The 16270-nt window shown below is 42.1% G+C and overlaps 1 protein-coding gene across 1 annotated transcript in view; it reads right to left on the minus strand.

Annotated features, from left to right (window-relative positions):
• GALNT10 (polypeptide N-acetylgalactosaminyltransferase 10) overlaps window positions 1-16270 on the minus strand; it is an 86255-nt gene that overhangs the window by 19210 nt on the left and 50775 nt on the right. The window contains exons 5-7 of the mRNA XM_065643748.1: window positions 4085-4270; window positions 2234-2417; window positions 1234-1351 (exon numbers count right to left, since the gene is read on the minus strand). Coding sequence (XP_065499820.1) covers window positions 1234-1351; window positions 2234-2417; window positions 4085-4270 — 488 coding nt within the window. The remainder of the gene's footprint in view (window positions 1-1233; window positions 1352-2233; window positions 2418-4084; window positions 4271-16270) is intronic.

Raw genomic sequence — 16270 nt, forward strand, 5'->3', positions numbered from 1 at the left:
TTGGGTTTTGTGTGTGTGTGCTGTTCTTTTTTTTTGATGAGCAAACAATGGAAGAAAATACATTGTCTTGAAAACAACATCTTTTCTTCCATTGTTTGCTGTACAGGAGTACATGGTGCGTATGTGCGGTAATATGGCTTGCTAAATCTAGTTTTATATGCATAGAGGCATTGAGATTTAGGAACCTGTTTTGTAAGAGATCAGCTATAACCTGTTTGTCGGAGGAGATATGAGGAATGTCAGACGCTGAAGCTAAACTGAAGTACGTTAGCATCACTACCATCTTCTCGCCCTGTGCTGAGGTCATCTGCCTTAGTTCCGTGGCATCCAGACACCTATAAGGTTATATATGCAACCTCTGAAAGAGAAACTGTGTGGTGGCCCAAACAGAATTTAATGTAGAAATCTTTAATCAATTTGCTACAGGCTATGGAAAAGATTCCCACCACTGAAAAGACGACAAGCCACCAACTGTCAGTGGTCTGGAACATTCCAGTGGGTTTCCTAGAACTGATTTCAGTTTGCCATATTCCAAGATAACCCAGGTACCAGTGATCTTTGTAGGTCACAGTGACTCATTACTATTAGTATGTATTTCTGGTCAGCTGGCTAACTCCTATTTTAAAGCCCTCAACTGAACAGCTTGCGCAATCAGTAACAGAATTGTCCCCAAGCCAGGCAGATAATGATCCAAAGTCATTGCCAGCAACAGCGTTATTATTCCAATTGTTGAGGATTTCTTACAGGGTAATTAATCGTCTCAGTTCCTTGCAGCCAGGAGTCAGATGGATCGACTGCAGACAGTAAGTTACTCTCATCTCTGGGAACTCAAACTCAGGACTGACGTATTCAACTGGGCAAACACTGAGCTGCCTGAATCCTCCTTCCTTCAAGCAGGAGAGTATTTCATCATCTTGCCAGGGTGAGGACTAAGCAGCCTGACAGTCAGAGAGAGCTCACACGAGCTGACTTACCCTTGCTGGGAAGAACGTATGGATCTGAAGCTGTGACCACAGACCGGGGGACACCCCAGCTAATCATGCTCCATAACTGACCCTCACAAATGACTGGTCACATCATCGCTGTTTCTTCTATGTACTATCAAACTACTCCCAGCTCTTTCACCTTTAGTCACACGCACAAGCAAGGACAAGATAGATCATTCACATTCCGTTCCTCAGAACAATTCTTACTTTTCAAAACAAAAGTAATTTCCAAGAGAACATAGCTCACCTTAAAGGATATTTCATACTGCTCTCCTCCCCATATCTCCAGACCTGCATCATACCCTCCCAGCTCCCAGAACCACTTTCTATCGACTGCAAACAGTCCTCCAGCCATTACAGGAGACCTTAAGGAAAAACCAGACTCCATATTACAAACACATTCATAGATACAGATCTCTAGCTAAACATTTAAAAAACAAAGCAAGATTTGACAAATATTATTTTCACCACCCAGTGTTCCCAGTGCCTTTGCAGCCCTGTCGAGCACTGAACAGTTGGTTTTGCATTATCTATTAATTTTCCACTTGCAAATGAGGAGGACCAGACCAGGCTCCCTTCAGCAGCAGTTGATGTCCCTCCTCCAAACAGGCAAAAAGAGTCACCATCAGGTGACAGGACCTCTCCCAGAGGGACCCATACACTGCACAGGGGATGCTCTGTCTCAGTAGTCCAATCAAGTCATGGAGCTTGACCTCAGAAAGTGTTTTGTTGGGTTCTTTTTGAACACTGCAGAAGTAAAGGACAGCAGAACTGTCTCAATGTTGGCAAACACAGCAACAGCAGAACATAACAATCACAGATTTACTTCTGCGATGCACTGCAATCATCAAAATTGCTCTAATTATTCTGCTAGGTTTTCTTCTTCCACCACCTGGGAATGACATATAAGTCACCATTGGTTTCTTGTTTTCAGCAGAGCATTAGGGATACTAAGTTATGTTTGAAAGATCTTGGTAATAAATGACCACATTAAGTGTTACACACTAGTTTTAAATGAAATGTTAACTTCTGCAGGAATCAAGGTGGCAAAAAATAGCAATGAAAAGGAGAGTGTTCACAGCTACTACACAATGCATTTCTTTTAAACCAAGAAAGCAAACAGCTGCCAAAAAGCAAGTAGCTTGACACCAGCTTCTGACTTTTACTACACTGAGATGTAAACCAACCCTGTAACAGGGTGTTATTTTGTTAGCCAGCCTTTACCATGCTGCATTTCAGCAACTTACTCAAAGGGATCACTGGGATCAAGTTTCTGCAACTCAGGAGGAATAGGGATCCGCTTGTAATACATCTCCCAGTCAAATGCACCTCGCATTGCGTCTCCAGCCTGAGTCTCATATCCAAAGTGGTCATGATCAATAACATCAATCATAGGGCAAACGATAGTCTTGCGGTTTCGGGCAATGCGATCTGAAAATTAGAGAAACATGTTAGAAAACCTGCACCTGCTGGTTTCGTTGACCGTGAAATTACAGAAAAGAGCATCAAAACATGAAGTTGTCTAAGAACGACACTCATTCTTCCCATTCGTTCCTTTTCGGGCAGATGCTCCAATTTATATTAATTCAAGCTAAAACTATTGAGATAGAAACAGCAGGCACTCATGTGACAGTGACCATCACCAGAAGCAGAATAGAAGGACACAGCCACACTGCCACAGATACCTAAACCACCAGGCTAGAAACAGACAATCTTGTACATAGTGAACAGTCCTCATTTTACCAAGCGACAGGGATGTGAGCCATTCCTGCACTGACTCAAAGCCAGGGCAATAACCCATCGTTACCACTCAGCTTTAATTGCTGTGCCAGAATCTGGCAGGAAGCGATTCAGACTCATGGCGTAACTACGCTCAGTCAGCTCAAGCAATGCAAGTGTACATCCTCCCCTCAACCTTCTCTTCCAACCAAATAATCCAAGACAGGATTAATTCCTGCAGAAACATCTGGAACTTCTTCAATACTTTATAACTGAGATGGACTCTTTTTGGAACTTTCAGGGCAGAGGCGACAAATGATGTTTCAGTTTCCAATGCAAGCCTAACACAAATCCTTTCTATGCTTTAAAATTAAAGCATACTCATGGCATTTGAGCTAATTCTGTCCTCCCTCCTCGGGGCTCGTGAAGCTGCAAATGTTTTACATCATTGCCAGATACAAACTGTAGTGAAAACTGCAGTATTACCATCCAACAGTCCTGCTGACAAATCTGAGTAGTTTTTCTTAAACCTCCACTTGACTATTGCTGCCACAGTTTATTTGACAAAGTCACACCTCAGAGAGCGCCTGGACAGGTCACTTGCAATAGGGTTGCAGAGGAGTTTGGTACTGGCCAGAGGCAGGGAGCAGAAACAGAAGGCACCGTCCTTTCCGTTAGTCATCCTTGAAGAGAACTGACACTGTAAAACTGATGCCTCCTTCAAGATGAAGCACTGCCTTGGAAAGACTGCACATGTTCTACAAATACATACCGGCAGCTGTCATTCACAACAGTATTTTCCACAGGCTTGCAGACTATGAAGTTAAATATATTTATATATAGGAGGAAAAAACCAAACCAAAACAAAAAGCTACTTAAAAAGCTGTATGTAAAGATCTTTTCTGTATCATAAAGCCATTCCTGTCTGCAAGCTCCTGAATGACCATGTGATAGGTTACTCTTCTAGCAAGCTGTAAATTATTTATGATTTTATTTAGTGACAAAAAAGAAGAATATGATCTCTGCCCTTTACTTAAGCTAAGCATGTGATGGGGTTATTGTACGGTGTAGGACTCTAGAATAGAAAAAAATTCTTGTATTAAAGGCTACAAGTTGCCAACAATTCATCTGAGTCTTGTGGTGGGTGGGTTGTTGTTTGTTGTTTTGTTGGTTTGGTTTTTCTTTGTTTGTATGGGGGGGTTTTGTTTGTTTATTTGGTTTGTTTGGTTTTTCTTTGTTTTCCCTTTTAAGACATTTCATCTTCCTTTTGTCCATTTACAGCATGAGGGGAAAGCAGCAGGTGGAAGTGAAACAAACTCGACACCAACATCTGTTGCTGGCTCTTTAGCTGTTCAGCCACCTATGGCACCAAAACTCACCCAGCAGAGGAGGCAGCCAGTTCACGTTGGCCTCGCAATGGGAATCCAAGAAGGTGATGACGTCCCCTATGGCCACAGAGGCCCCCAGCATCCGCGTTCTTATCAGCCCTTCTCTCTTTTTGGTTCGGAGGATTCTTACGTTTGGGAACTGGGCCATATAATCTTCCAGGCGTTTCTTCAGGTGTTCTGTATGAAAATGAGAAATTTGAACACTGTAACAACTGGTTTCTTAAAAATGCAGCTCCTTTTTTACCAGAAGGAGATGGCTTTGGAAGTATGTCCTGAACAGTTAACCAATGCAATAACAGGAAAAAGGAAGCAAGAATAATTGATTTTATATCCAGGGTTTAAACATAACTGCTTAACCAAGACTTTTGAAGATGTTCTAAAACCTTAGAAAGAATAAAAAACCAGGAACTAGGAGAAGACAGAGGAGGGAAGAAAACAGCAGAGGAAGAGGAGAAGGAATAAAAAGCCAGCTGGCAGACCTATGGGAGAACTTGCTCAGGGCAGGGATTCTTGGACACTTTTGTGGAAAACCAGGGAAGCTCAGAAGAGACATGGCACAATTACTTTCAGAAGTAAAATGCACTCAGTGCATTTGTGTTTGTTTTCTTTAAACCACACAAATGTGACCATCCACTCATACATAAATAAAAAAAAGCAAAAAGCCTCGTCAGACATGCCTTCAAGCCGGCAAGGCCAACACAGGCACTGTGTACGTTTGGATGCCTATGCTAAATGCTTATCAGAGGAGGTATTTGCAATTAAATATTGAAATATGTGCACTACTGAATATGGACTGAAGCCACAGCTGAATAATTAGCACAGACACTTGCACTCACCATGATTAACAAGAATTCAAACAGGAGAGCTACAGAAAAAGATTACTGAGTGATTAAAACAATGGACAGATTGTTTAGATATGGATGTAAAAAGCTTGGTCTATACAAAGAGTGAGGGGCACAAAGCTGTCTTTACACCAAAGAAAAACCTAAAAATAAGGAAGAGCTGACGCTGGCCTAATCACTAGCGCGTTGATCTTTAGGCATCTGAAGTTTTGACCTATTTGACAGCAAACCCCATTCAGAGTGTGCCAGGGACTGCTCGTTAACGCACTGTGATCCACCGCCACCAGCAACCCTTCGAGGAAACAAGCCTCGCTAGGCAAAAGCTGGTTTGTCAAATGAAGCAATTAACTGATCTTAAAATCTCCCACAACAAAACTTGAATAGAGGCAATCACTCAAATACCAACAACCTCATAGGCTTATTTGATTTGACTATCGGGAACACATCCACTGCGTTCTGTGTAGCAGAGTCTTCCTCGGCTTCCAAAGCAGGCAGGAATGTAGGGGCTGAAAGGTGAACGGCGTGAAAGTGCCCTGAACAGGGCACCAGGGAAGCCGGGTATTGGAATAGTTCTCTAAAAAGAGCAAAGGGGTAAATTAACTAAGTGATGAGCTTCCCACCATGCTGCTGACCCAGCAATTGTGCTTCAGGGTTTTAGCCACTGGACGAAAAAAAATGGGCAAAATCCCTATGACTAAGACACATTCTGCACCTTCTCTTTGAAGCAGCCATCACCTACCTGCCTTCAAAGATCACCCAAACCAACTTCTTTGCTTTCGAGGTATTCCTAGCAAGCTCTTTGCCCTTTTCAAAGCTTTATTTAACATTCCCCAGGATTTTTTGCTCACAAATGCATTTTAGTGTTTTGCCTGACAAGTCTAATCGTCCCACAATATCTACATGTTTCCCTGCTCAATAGAGCCCTTAGTACTTCTTGCTGTCTGGCACACTTTTCCCTCATCCTTTTCATGTCTCTTCTGAATAGATCCTCTCAAGCAACTAGAAATTTCGTCCACTCAATTACAGATTTTTCAAATAAGGGCCTTCCATAGAGACTAGATATATTATCAGTGCAGCTGGCTTCCTCCTGAGGCAGTGGGTAGACTTGAAAAGCCAACAAAAAAGAAGAGAGAAAAAAAAAAGAAAAGAAAACCCACCACTGTTTAACATCACAGCTCATCCTTTGCCATTGTTAGTTTATCACAAAAGATTAGTTCATCAGAAAAGAGAACAATCAATCCCCGCTTCAAGCACAAATCAGCCAAGCCCAAGGCAGGAGGTACAGCTTAGTTAATCTCCCCAAGACAAGATAAACATGAGCATGGCTGCTTGTTGTAATAAAGGAGGTGACCATCAGAAGCTCTGGGTCCGACTCCCCGAGCAGCAGCCACACATACTGTAGCACTTGCATGATCAGACCCCACAATATTTATGTTATCTAAACCAGACCTACACAGCACTGGAAAGTCTTAAAAAAATCTAAAACTCCAAAACAATGGAAAAAAAATATATATATATAGACTTTCCGTAACGGATTTTGATAGAAACAAGACGACGAGACTGTGAAAGATCCCAGAGGTTTGTCTTCCACCCGTGTGCTGGTCCTTTTACATTTTGGCATCATACACCTTTCTGAACTATCCTGGTTTCTTGTGCAATTTCATCCGTGGTGACACCTGAAGGCAGCCCAGCCGATTCCTCCGGGGTGTGTTATTCCCAAACAGAAGAGAGGAAAAGCCACAGGTGCTCCCCCAGCACCCAGGTGTTCTCACTGCTGCAGGGACACACGTACCAAGCGCTGTCCTGGCAGCCAGGGGGGATGATGCTAAGACACGCTGTTCCTAATTGCTGCAGAAATATCCACACTCTATTATTGCATTTTGTAAGGGTAAGACTTATGTATCATGAACTGCAAGTGAGCAGACTTCATTGCATCTCCTTTCCCTTACTAAAGAGTCACAGACTTCCACGCAATCTCACAAACAACATACAAAACACAGTGAAATCTGCTTTTCAAAGACAAGGTTTTCTTATTTCCTTATCCCTGTGCTATTCCTGCCAACCAGCCTAGCCCCTACACGCCCAAACAGAAAATATTTATTCACTCTATTACAAATATTGTCACAATTAAGTCAATTTTTGCTTTTAAAAGCAAATCTGAAAAAAACAAACAAGTGGCCTTAACTGCTACAAAATTTTATGAGGCTTTAAAAAATATATTATGGAATCTTGTCACACTGAGTAATTTTTATTACAAGGGCAATTTTCTTTAATGAAAGTTGTTAGGTGAACTGGATTGATTCCAATGGTTGCGTCTACCCTGGGCAAAGTAATACAGCCCAAACATATAAATGAGAGTAGGATTATCTGCAAATTAAAAACTAGACTAGTAGCTTGCTAACAGACTTCATGATAAACTTGATATACAGCATATACATTAACAGTATCAGTTAAAAACTACTGCTTTCTGTAATTTGAGCTGTAAATAAAACTGTGTAAAGATAGCGGAGAAGCTTCAAGAGCAGGCCTGCTGAACATAAGCAGTTCCAAATCTTTCCAAAATAACACTTTTTTTTCCCCAGGCTGAATTCCTGAGGTGGATTATCTTTTTTTTTTTTAGAGCTTAAAAGAGGCAAATACACAAGAAACAAGGCAACTTAGATGTGGATCTGCAGAGCCAGAGCAGATTAAATGGCACTACAGTCACAGGGTCCATGGGACTCAGCTGTTGAAGTCAAAGCAAAAGCCACTCAGCGCATCTTCTCATGGCAAACCGCTCGGATCCTGCCCGTCTTTCACATCCCGTCGGCTCTGCCACGTTTTCACTGAGGCTTCTGCAAAATCACCAACTGGTCGGAGCCAAATCAATTCAAAACACACTACAAACCTCAGTAATTTTCTCACGGTGGAAGAGAACCAGCAATTCTCAAGTTTCTGACACGTTTTTAAATAATGTCTTGCCTGCCTGCTTTAAGTTCAACAGCTATTCCTCTCAAGAGCTGCTCTGCAGCAGAAAGGAACCTCCTTCTCTCGAGCTTGCCGAGCTCAGTTTTGCAGAGCGCCGCAGGCCACTGCAGTCACGCAGCTCAAGCCTGGGGTGGTTGGTGTCCCTTTCCCTTCCCCAAATCACACGACAAGACCTGAAGCACCTGCTAAGAGGTAACTGCATACGGGGTGGTTCACCTTCCCCACAGACACCTACAAAAGCCACTGCTACGTGCAACCAGTGTGCACCTCCCTCCCTGGGCAAACTGGATGCCCATGCCAGGCTGCTGCCCAGGGGGCTGGGCGAGTTAAAGAAAAGTGGTTGCATCAGAGAGATGCACTTGAGAGTTTGTTTTGTTTTTAAGCAGGAGACGCGGCTTAAAAGACGTGGAACCGATGACTCAGGTCATTCTCTCCTGAGATGCAAAGATGGGGGTTGTTTTGAGGAAGTCACTGGGCTCTTTTAGAGCAGAACCATGTTCTGGTGGTACTTTGGGACTCTCCAGAGCTCAGATGATTAACACAACCTCCACCTTGGGGCGGGCAGCTGCAACTGAGGGGTGCTCAACACACAATTGCTTTCTGTACTTTGAAGGATTCAAGTTGAATGTTTTGAATAATGTGGCCATTGCTCAGGCTTTTGAGCTGTCAGGGTCATTAATCGATCCCAGGGCTGAAAAAACAGCAGATTTTTTTTTTTTTGGTCCTATCCCATGGAACCGTCATTTTCACAGATGTTTGAACTCAAAGGAGCTGCAAGCAAACTCAGGCAAACTGTCCTCTGCAGAGGAGGACAGGGTAAGGCTTTTAGGACTCACGGTTTGTTCGGCAATAACATTGTTGGCATAAAGTCTTTTTATATATGTCCCTGTAACATCTCTGCAGTATTTGGCAGGGGAGTACCAACCTTTGTGATCTTGGGACAGAAAAAAAATTAACTCATTTTAAGTACCAGTCAGGACTTGAAACTACAATACAGATTTATGTCCAGAGAAAGAATTAGGAGGCAAACATTGCACAAGTAGGACAGGGGAAATGTTTCATATGTTACTTTAGACCCTATCAGCTTTGGTTTCTGAATTTTACACTGTAAAGCACATCTGCAACTCTAGTGTCCTTGCTCATGAATACCATCAACCCAATCCAGAATGAACAGCACTGCGGAAGTACTCACAGACACCCTCCCATGTTACTCAGATGCCACCAGTGAAACCAAAGTTCCCTCTGCCCTACAGCATCCTGGCTCCTGCCGAGGTGTTTTGCTCCAGTTTACACTCAGAAAGTTGAGGATAACATGAAGACGGGAGAGCCGCCTCACTCTGGAAATTCAGGGAATGTTCCCCTCCTGCTGAAGGGCAGATGGCACAGGAGAAGAGGACGGGAGGATCTGCAGAATTCCCTTTCAAGAAGGCAAGGCTGGTTTCCCTTCCCTGCAGGTTGTTCTGGCTTGTGTCCAGCCACCAGGACCTGAAGCACAACTGTTCAGCTGGCATTTATTTACAGGTTATCCCAGCCTCCCGTCGCTGCCCTCCCCAAGCAGACATGCTTGTTTAAGATTACAAATGAATCCATCCATCTTTACATAGACACTTGGCCCTAACGTGCTGTTTAACAATTTAAGAATGAATTATACTTCTCCTGGATCTATCACAATGTGCAAGCCAGGCCTCCCTGAAATAGAAAGCTCTACATCATTGAAATTACCATCTCTCCCTGTTTTGGTGCACACGAGTAATCTTTTTAAATAGCAAAATGCGTTGTTATCTAAACAGACAGCACTTACACTAGTTTTAAATTTTTTTCAGTGTTTTCACCCTCTGATCACTGAAGTCGGTTGGGAAGATAATAAACTGATTTAATAAATTGTACTATGAACACCAGCCCAAATAATAGCAAACTGATTAAGCTGATCACAGCCTTCCAAGCTGAATCATCTTACAAAGAGGAGGCAGCCTGGGAAAGGAGAAAATTAATATCTGTTCCTTCACTGATTACCGTTCTGTGGTAGACCCTTGAAGGAGGGGAGGCCCAACTTCCACTGCTCATTCTCTGTGTTGGGTCTCAGCACATCTTTACAAATGAAAACTGGGGGGGAAAAAGGGTTTCTGTACATTGGGCAAGAGCTGAAAGTGCACCACCCCACTTATTAATAATGCAGCAGTCATCACTGTTTAGATTGTAACAAAGATTAAAAGAAATAGGTTTCTGGAAAGCTTATTGACTTTATTCACTTTCTAAATATTTTAAAACCATGCTTACATTTTAGGTGCAATGAAATGCACAAAACTTCAAGTGTGCGACCTAAGAAACAAGCCAGACTGCAAGTTGCTGGGCAAAGCCCACTTGGGCAAGCCTGTGCTATGGGCTTCTGTAAACTCAAGAGCAAAAACTTCTGCTGTCTTGCCTGTATCTTCAATTATTTCCTGAACTTGCAAGGGGAACTTTCTCATAGCTTTCTCCACCCTACAGCAGACATCCAAACCCCGCTCATTTATGGCTTCAGGAGATACTAGTACTGAACACAAAGGTGTAATCTTCAAATGAGAAAATTCACATTTACTGGCATTAGCATATAAATGCACCCAGACCCTAGGGACAGTTTAGTAGGCTGCATTTCCAAGCAGGGAAATGCACAGGGAATAATCATCTTAGTTACAGCATAACCTCTTAATCTCTCAGAAAAGTTCATCTGTAAAGAAAGTCTATTCCAACTGTTTCTTCCCGAGGGAATCCAGAAGAATCCATTTACTCATCCTTCCTTCATGCTGCAAGGCATAAGCATCTTTTGTTCACAAGGAGCACTGAGGCCAACCTGCAGCGTGTGCATCAGTTCTTAAATCCTGCATTGACTCCCTGGTCAACCAATAAAGTCAATTTTCCTCCTGTGCCGTAACTCATCTTTCCCAGGGGGAACAGTCATTCTCATTAGTTTACTCTTCTCCCTTCCCATTTCATTAAATATGTATCAAGATTAAAGGACCCATTTAGATTTTTTCCTCTTCTGACATCTACATTTGATCTAACAAGGTGATTTTGTGACTCTCAGTCATTTCCTTGCCGATTGCTTTTAAACATCAGAGAGAAAGCTTTGCTGACACACAGACTAGACAGCTGCAGGTTTTGGCCTTTGTAGGTGCTGAAACAGGAGCAAACTCCTTGCAGCACACTTAATATTCCGCTCGAGTTTGATGTAGCCATGGTGACTGGCAGGACGGGTATTACTGTCCCAAATGCTGCCCTTCTACACGGGGAACGTGCGTCCCCATCTTAAGGCCAAATAAGTGTTTTTGGTTATCCAGTTGTTTAATGAAGGGAATGTCAGCACTCCTGCTTGATGCTATAACACTCTTCTACTAAATCGATAAACACTATGGGCAGGTGAAAACACTGAAAACCATGAAGCCAAGCAACCCCAATGGCATCACCACCTCCAGCACTCTGAGGCTAACACACCACACGCTGGTCCAGGATCCTGCATATTCTTACTCTGCTTCCCCTACTAGAATTAAAAATCGTGAGAGACTGGGTTAGTCTTTAATTGCCTTTAATCTACATCATCAACTGCTTTCTGAGCACTCGAGAGACAAGCAAGGGTGCAAAAGCATTTCAGAAGTTTGCTCACAGGACAGAACAAACCCAACTGAATGCGACTCTTGTGCAACTCACAGAGCTCAGAAGAGAGCGGGTGCACAGGGACAGAGTCAGAACTGGATGGGTTTGCTGCTGCTGCTCCTGGGGAGCACATCGGTCAATGCACATTGACTGGACATAGCCAGGTACTGGACAAGGTACCACGACATAAACCTAAATCCTGTGATGGACAGCAAGAAGAATATTTGCCATCAGTTGGAGACGTGCAGGCAAATGAAGTGTAAAGACATTTCATGCTGAAACATTTTGGAACATATCAAAGCTGTGAGATTAAAGCCTTAAAAGTCACTGAGTTTTGCTGGGGAAAAAAATAATAAAAAAAGGCCAAACAATCCAGTCCTCAGAGATTCAGTTTTGCCTTCATCAGCAATATTCACATACAAAGAACTCCTTGGCCTGAAAGTACTTGCTCTGTGCAAAACAACAAAAAGGAAAGATTCTAGAAAGAGCACAAGAATTAACAGAAAATTCTACTCTGGACTTTTATCTTGTTAGAGAATTAGGCCCAAGATGTAACCCACACAGAAGTTGCTTTGACTTGGTAGGAATGCAGCCCTTTGGAGTCCAAAGGCTTGGAGGTCAAGTGTCTAAGTGAGGAAGAACAACTACGGAGCCTAAAATCAAGAGCGCAGACTTATAAAAATTTTGCTTTGGGGTTACAGCCCAATGCAATATTGGAAAACCAACTGATAATTGTTCATTCCTATAATAATGCTCATATGTTAATAACCATGAATGACAAAGCAAAAACATTTGTCTTGTAGTCTGTGTCAGAGAACAGAAAACGAAGTATTTGGCAAACACAAAAGTTACCAATAGAACTGCTGGACACAGACACATTTGACTTGTAGAAACAAACTCTGGCATGTCAGAAGTATATTCTACAACTTACACTTTACTCTTCTAGACCTCTTCACTATAAGTTCCCAATGCTCGTTTAGTTTATTGGCAAGAAATGCAACTATTACAACAAGTCCCTGACACCTGCCAGAAAGGTCAATAAATCTTATTCAATCCTGAAGCACAAATCCAGGACTGCTCACAGCTGTGCTGATACCAAAATTAAAACTTCTCATGGACAATATTGTTCTCACCTGACACATTCATTTTAGCTGGTGGATGGAGGGGAGAGGGTAGTACCAACAGCTGAAGGTGCCCTGCTTTTAAATCTTGAGCCTTGGCTTCCACCATTCAATATGGCAAAATACCATGTTCCAGTAGACACGTCTCCGCATACATAGATACTGGTAACAGGCAACAGTGGTCCGCGTGACATTTATGAATAGATGCTACGGTGAGAGAATGTGGCATTTCTTTATTAAGAAAATATCACTGCAATTAAAACTCATAGAAAAGAAATATGGTTTAGATTTTCCAATTTTTAAATTGCAGCAGCACTACTTTCCGATTTTCTCATAGTGAAGAAGTTTCCACCTTTCTCCAAGTTCCTATGTTAGAATAGCTGCTTTGTGAATACCACCCAAAATGCATGCTTAAATAGCAGAAACTATGATTACCAATAATAGGTATATATGAGTACTGGCAGAGAGTGTTTGGATCACATTTCTAATTAAATTCTACAGAGAAACAGCTGTAAAGCATTAAAATGCTGATTTGCACTGCAGCTGGCAGATATCTAGATTTTTGACTCCCAGCAGGTGATGACACATACTTCAAGGTGAAGAGAATAAAATAAAAGCTGTTTTCCTGCAAACTCCCACTAATAGATGCTACATGCGTAGGGTTTCTTAGTAGCAAGCAATGCAGCTAGATTTATTTAATGAGCTGTAATAGAAGTTCTGCTCCTCAATTATTTATGTTTTTTAAACTTTAGTTTGCCAGACATCCTTTCCTACACAATAATTAGCTTAGAAAGAGGTCACAGTAAACTGGATCTTTTTAAGCCACCTCATCTCCTTTCTAGAAGAATCCTTCAGCCGTAGCAACTGCTCTTAAAGTAATAAATACAAGATGATGAAAAGTAAACTGGTTAATTTAGGCTGTCACAGAAAAAGCTGAAGTAAACAACTACAATGGGCCCTCAGGTCCCTTAAAACGCTAGAGAATATACTTTTAATACTCTCCAGCCACTGCCTAACGAGCAATGCAGGTTTTAGATATCCCTTCATGATGGGAATACACAAGTCCAAAAATGGTGATTACAGACACATTAAAAATGAATACTCAAAAAAGGAAAACAAAATCAAACCCCATCCACATTCCAACACGGATCCAAAGCAGGTTCTGCCACTAACAGTTGTCTAAAGTATAACACATCCACAAGACACTGCCAGAAACAGACAATAACAAATTACTCTTTTCATAAACTCAAATCGGACACCTGCATCAGCTTTTGTTTTATTGCTCCACTCCTACATCAGTCAAAATGTTCTGCTGTGCTCCCTGTAAGTCACACTGGAGTTTGGGTATCAAACTTCACATCTAGACCGTGGGTCACAACCACTTAAATGACTTTGAAGCCTATTTCACTTTGTAATATTTTTGCCACTACCAGAATCGGTGATATTCGCCAAAGCCAAGTCACTTTCTACTCCCAAAAATGACATCGGTGTTGGCTTCTGTCAGAAGCATTTTAATAGTGAAACTTTCAGAACTTGGCCATAGCCTGAGAACTGCCCAGCGTGACTTGATGCACTTGATGGTGTTAAACCACAAGACAAATGACCAGACCCACAAACAGCATCAGCAAGAGCCTGAGATTTAATGGGATACAAACATCAAAAGGAGTACGTTTTGTGACAAGAGAATTTCGTTCCATTGAAAGCAAAGAGTACATTTGTTTTCTCTGACTTCCAAGTCTCTCTTAACCTTCTCCCACTTACCCAAGGGGAGATCTTGCTGCCCACTATTCATGACAGTCTAACCAGACCTGAGATGGTCTGACAAGAATTCTAACACCAAAGAAAAAAGCTCTTTATTCTGTGTCTTTATTTACAAAAATAATCTTTTAATCGGTTGTTTGAGACGATAGTTACCTTAACTTCTACATGAGACCTCGAAAGCAACATTTGAGAAAAGGTTGTGCAAAAGCATATTTACCTAAGCAAAGTGTGACTTTCTCTTTTTTTTTTTTTTTAAATAAGTTAAAAAGCTTTAAAAGAATCTTATTCAAAATTCAGTAAGAAAGACTGCCACCACTTTGTCCTAGGCACAGTCACTCCATATTCAGAGATGTACTAACCAGATGCACTTGAGCACATTTAAGAGGAAAAAAAAGACTTTTACAATGCATGTGCCTGAAGATGAAAAGATAATCTCTTTAGCTGCATAAATCCTTTACTGTTAAAGATCAAAAAGAATTCAAGTATTAAACCCTTTTCTATTTCGGATAATAAGAACATGATTTCTTTCAATTAGAGCTGGCAGATGTGGTTAATGGAACAGAGCTGTATTTGCTACATACCTGATGTTGCACCAATGACACATTAATCACCCCTCGCCTTCTCCCTTCATACACCACTTAGCGACTTCTGCCCTTCACACCAAATTACGCTGCTCGTGGTTCAGCCAGGTGGCCTTACCCACATTTGTTTTTCCATTCAGATGACACCATATGGCTACCTCCAGAATTACATGTATTGCAATATAAAGAGGGGTTTAAAAAGTCACAAGGATTTATCTTTAAAGGAGGAAAAGGAGGATTTGGCCATTGCTCCCTCTGACACTCGGTGGCTCCGAGACCCCCCTGCCAGTAAATGTTTAAGCGAGGTACAGGACGGTGCGGGGACGGCACGACGGTGCAAAGCAAAGGAATCTGACTGACCCTGCGTCAGGGGAGACGGCAAACAAAGGGGAAAACGTTGGTCAAAACCAAAGATTGAGATGACACTGCCTGGGGAGAATACTCCTTGGTCTCCTTTATTAAAAGGCTTAAAAGCCTCGTGTGGCCTTTCAGAGATGAGCAGTAGCCACATGCCAGAGTTGGGGCTCATCATGCTTCACTGTCTCCCAAACGTCAAAGAGCAGCTGGAGGTCCTGCTGAAAACAGACAGCTAAGAAAAGGAGTAAAAGTGGAGAAAGAATATGAAAAAATTAAAAATGGCTGAACAAATAAATAATTTCAGGGATCCTAAATAAATACAATTTTCATGAATTAAAATAAGGCTCAAGGGAACAGGGTAGTCCTGGAAGAAAGACGGAGCTAAAATCCGGAACCTCCCTAACTACCCCCCAAGGGAAAATGAGATCCCATACACTTTGATTTTGAGGAGAAAATTTTTTTTATAAGCAAATGTACGCCTTTGGATAACCACACCCTAAAATATACCATGTTTAATCTAAAAGCCAGAATGTTGACTTTGCGAATGTCATTGTCATATTGGGTTAAATATATTCAAGTACTTCAGCTGAACCTGTTGCTGCCTCCCGGTCACAGGTGCAGATTCTGACTGGCTACTGTAAGAAGGATGTGAAGTCTCCATGTGCTGCCACTGCACGCACACACGGTGCCCTAAGGCGGACAGCCCAGCTGGGTTAACGCTTCCAGAACAATCCTGATGTTGGGAGACTGCAGTATTTTCAGTGCTGCCACGTTTGACTTTATTACTGTATCAACATAGTGCTTTGCATGCAAGAGATGCTTCAGAGCTGACTGATGCTGCGGTCCTCATTCTTCGACAAGGGACAACACTTGTTCTAAAACACTGTCACTTAGACAAAAGTAGTTTCAAAATGCGTA

The sequence above is a fragment of the Caloenas nicobarica genome, chromosome 13 (assembly GCF_036013445.1).
Source record: "Caloenas nicobarica isolate bCalNic1 chromosome 13, bCalNic1.hap1, whole genome shotgun sequence".
NCBI classification, from domain to species: Eukaryota; Metazoa; Chordata; class Aves; order Columbiformes; family Columbidae; genus Caloenas; species Caloenas nicobarica.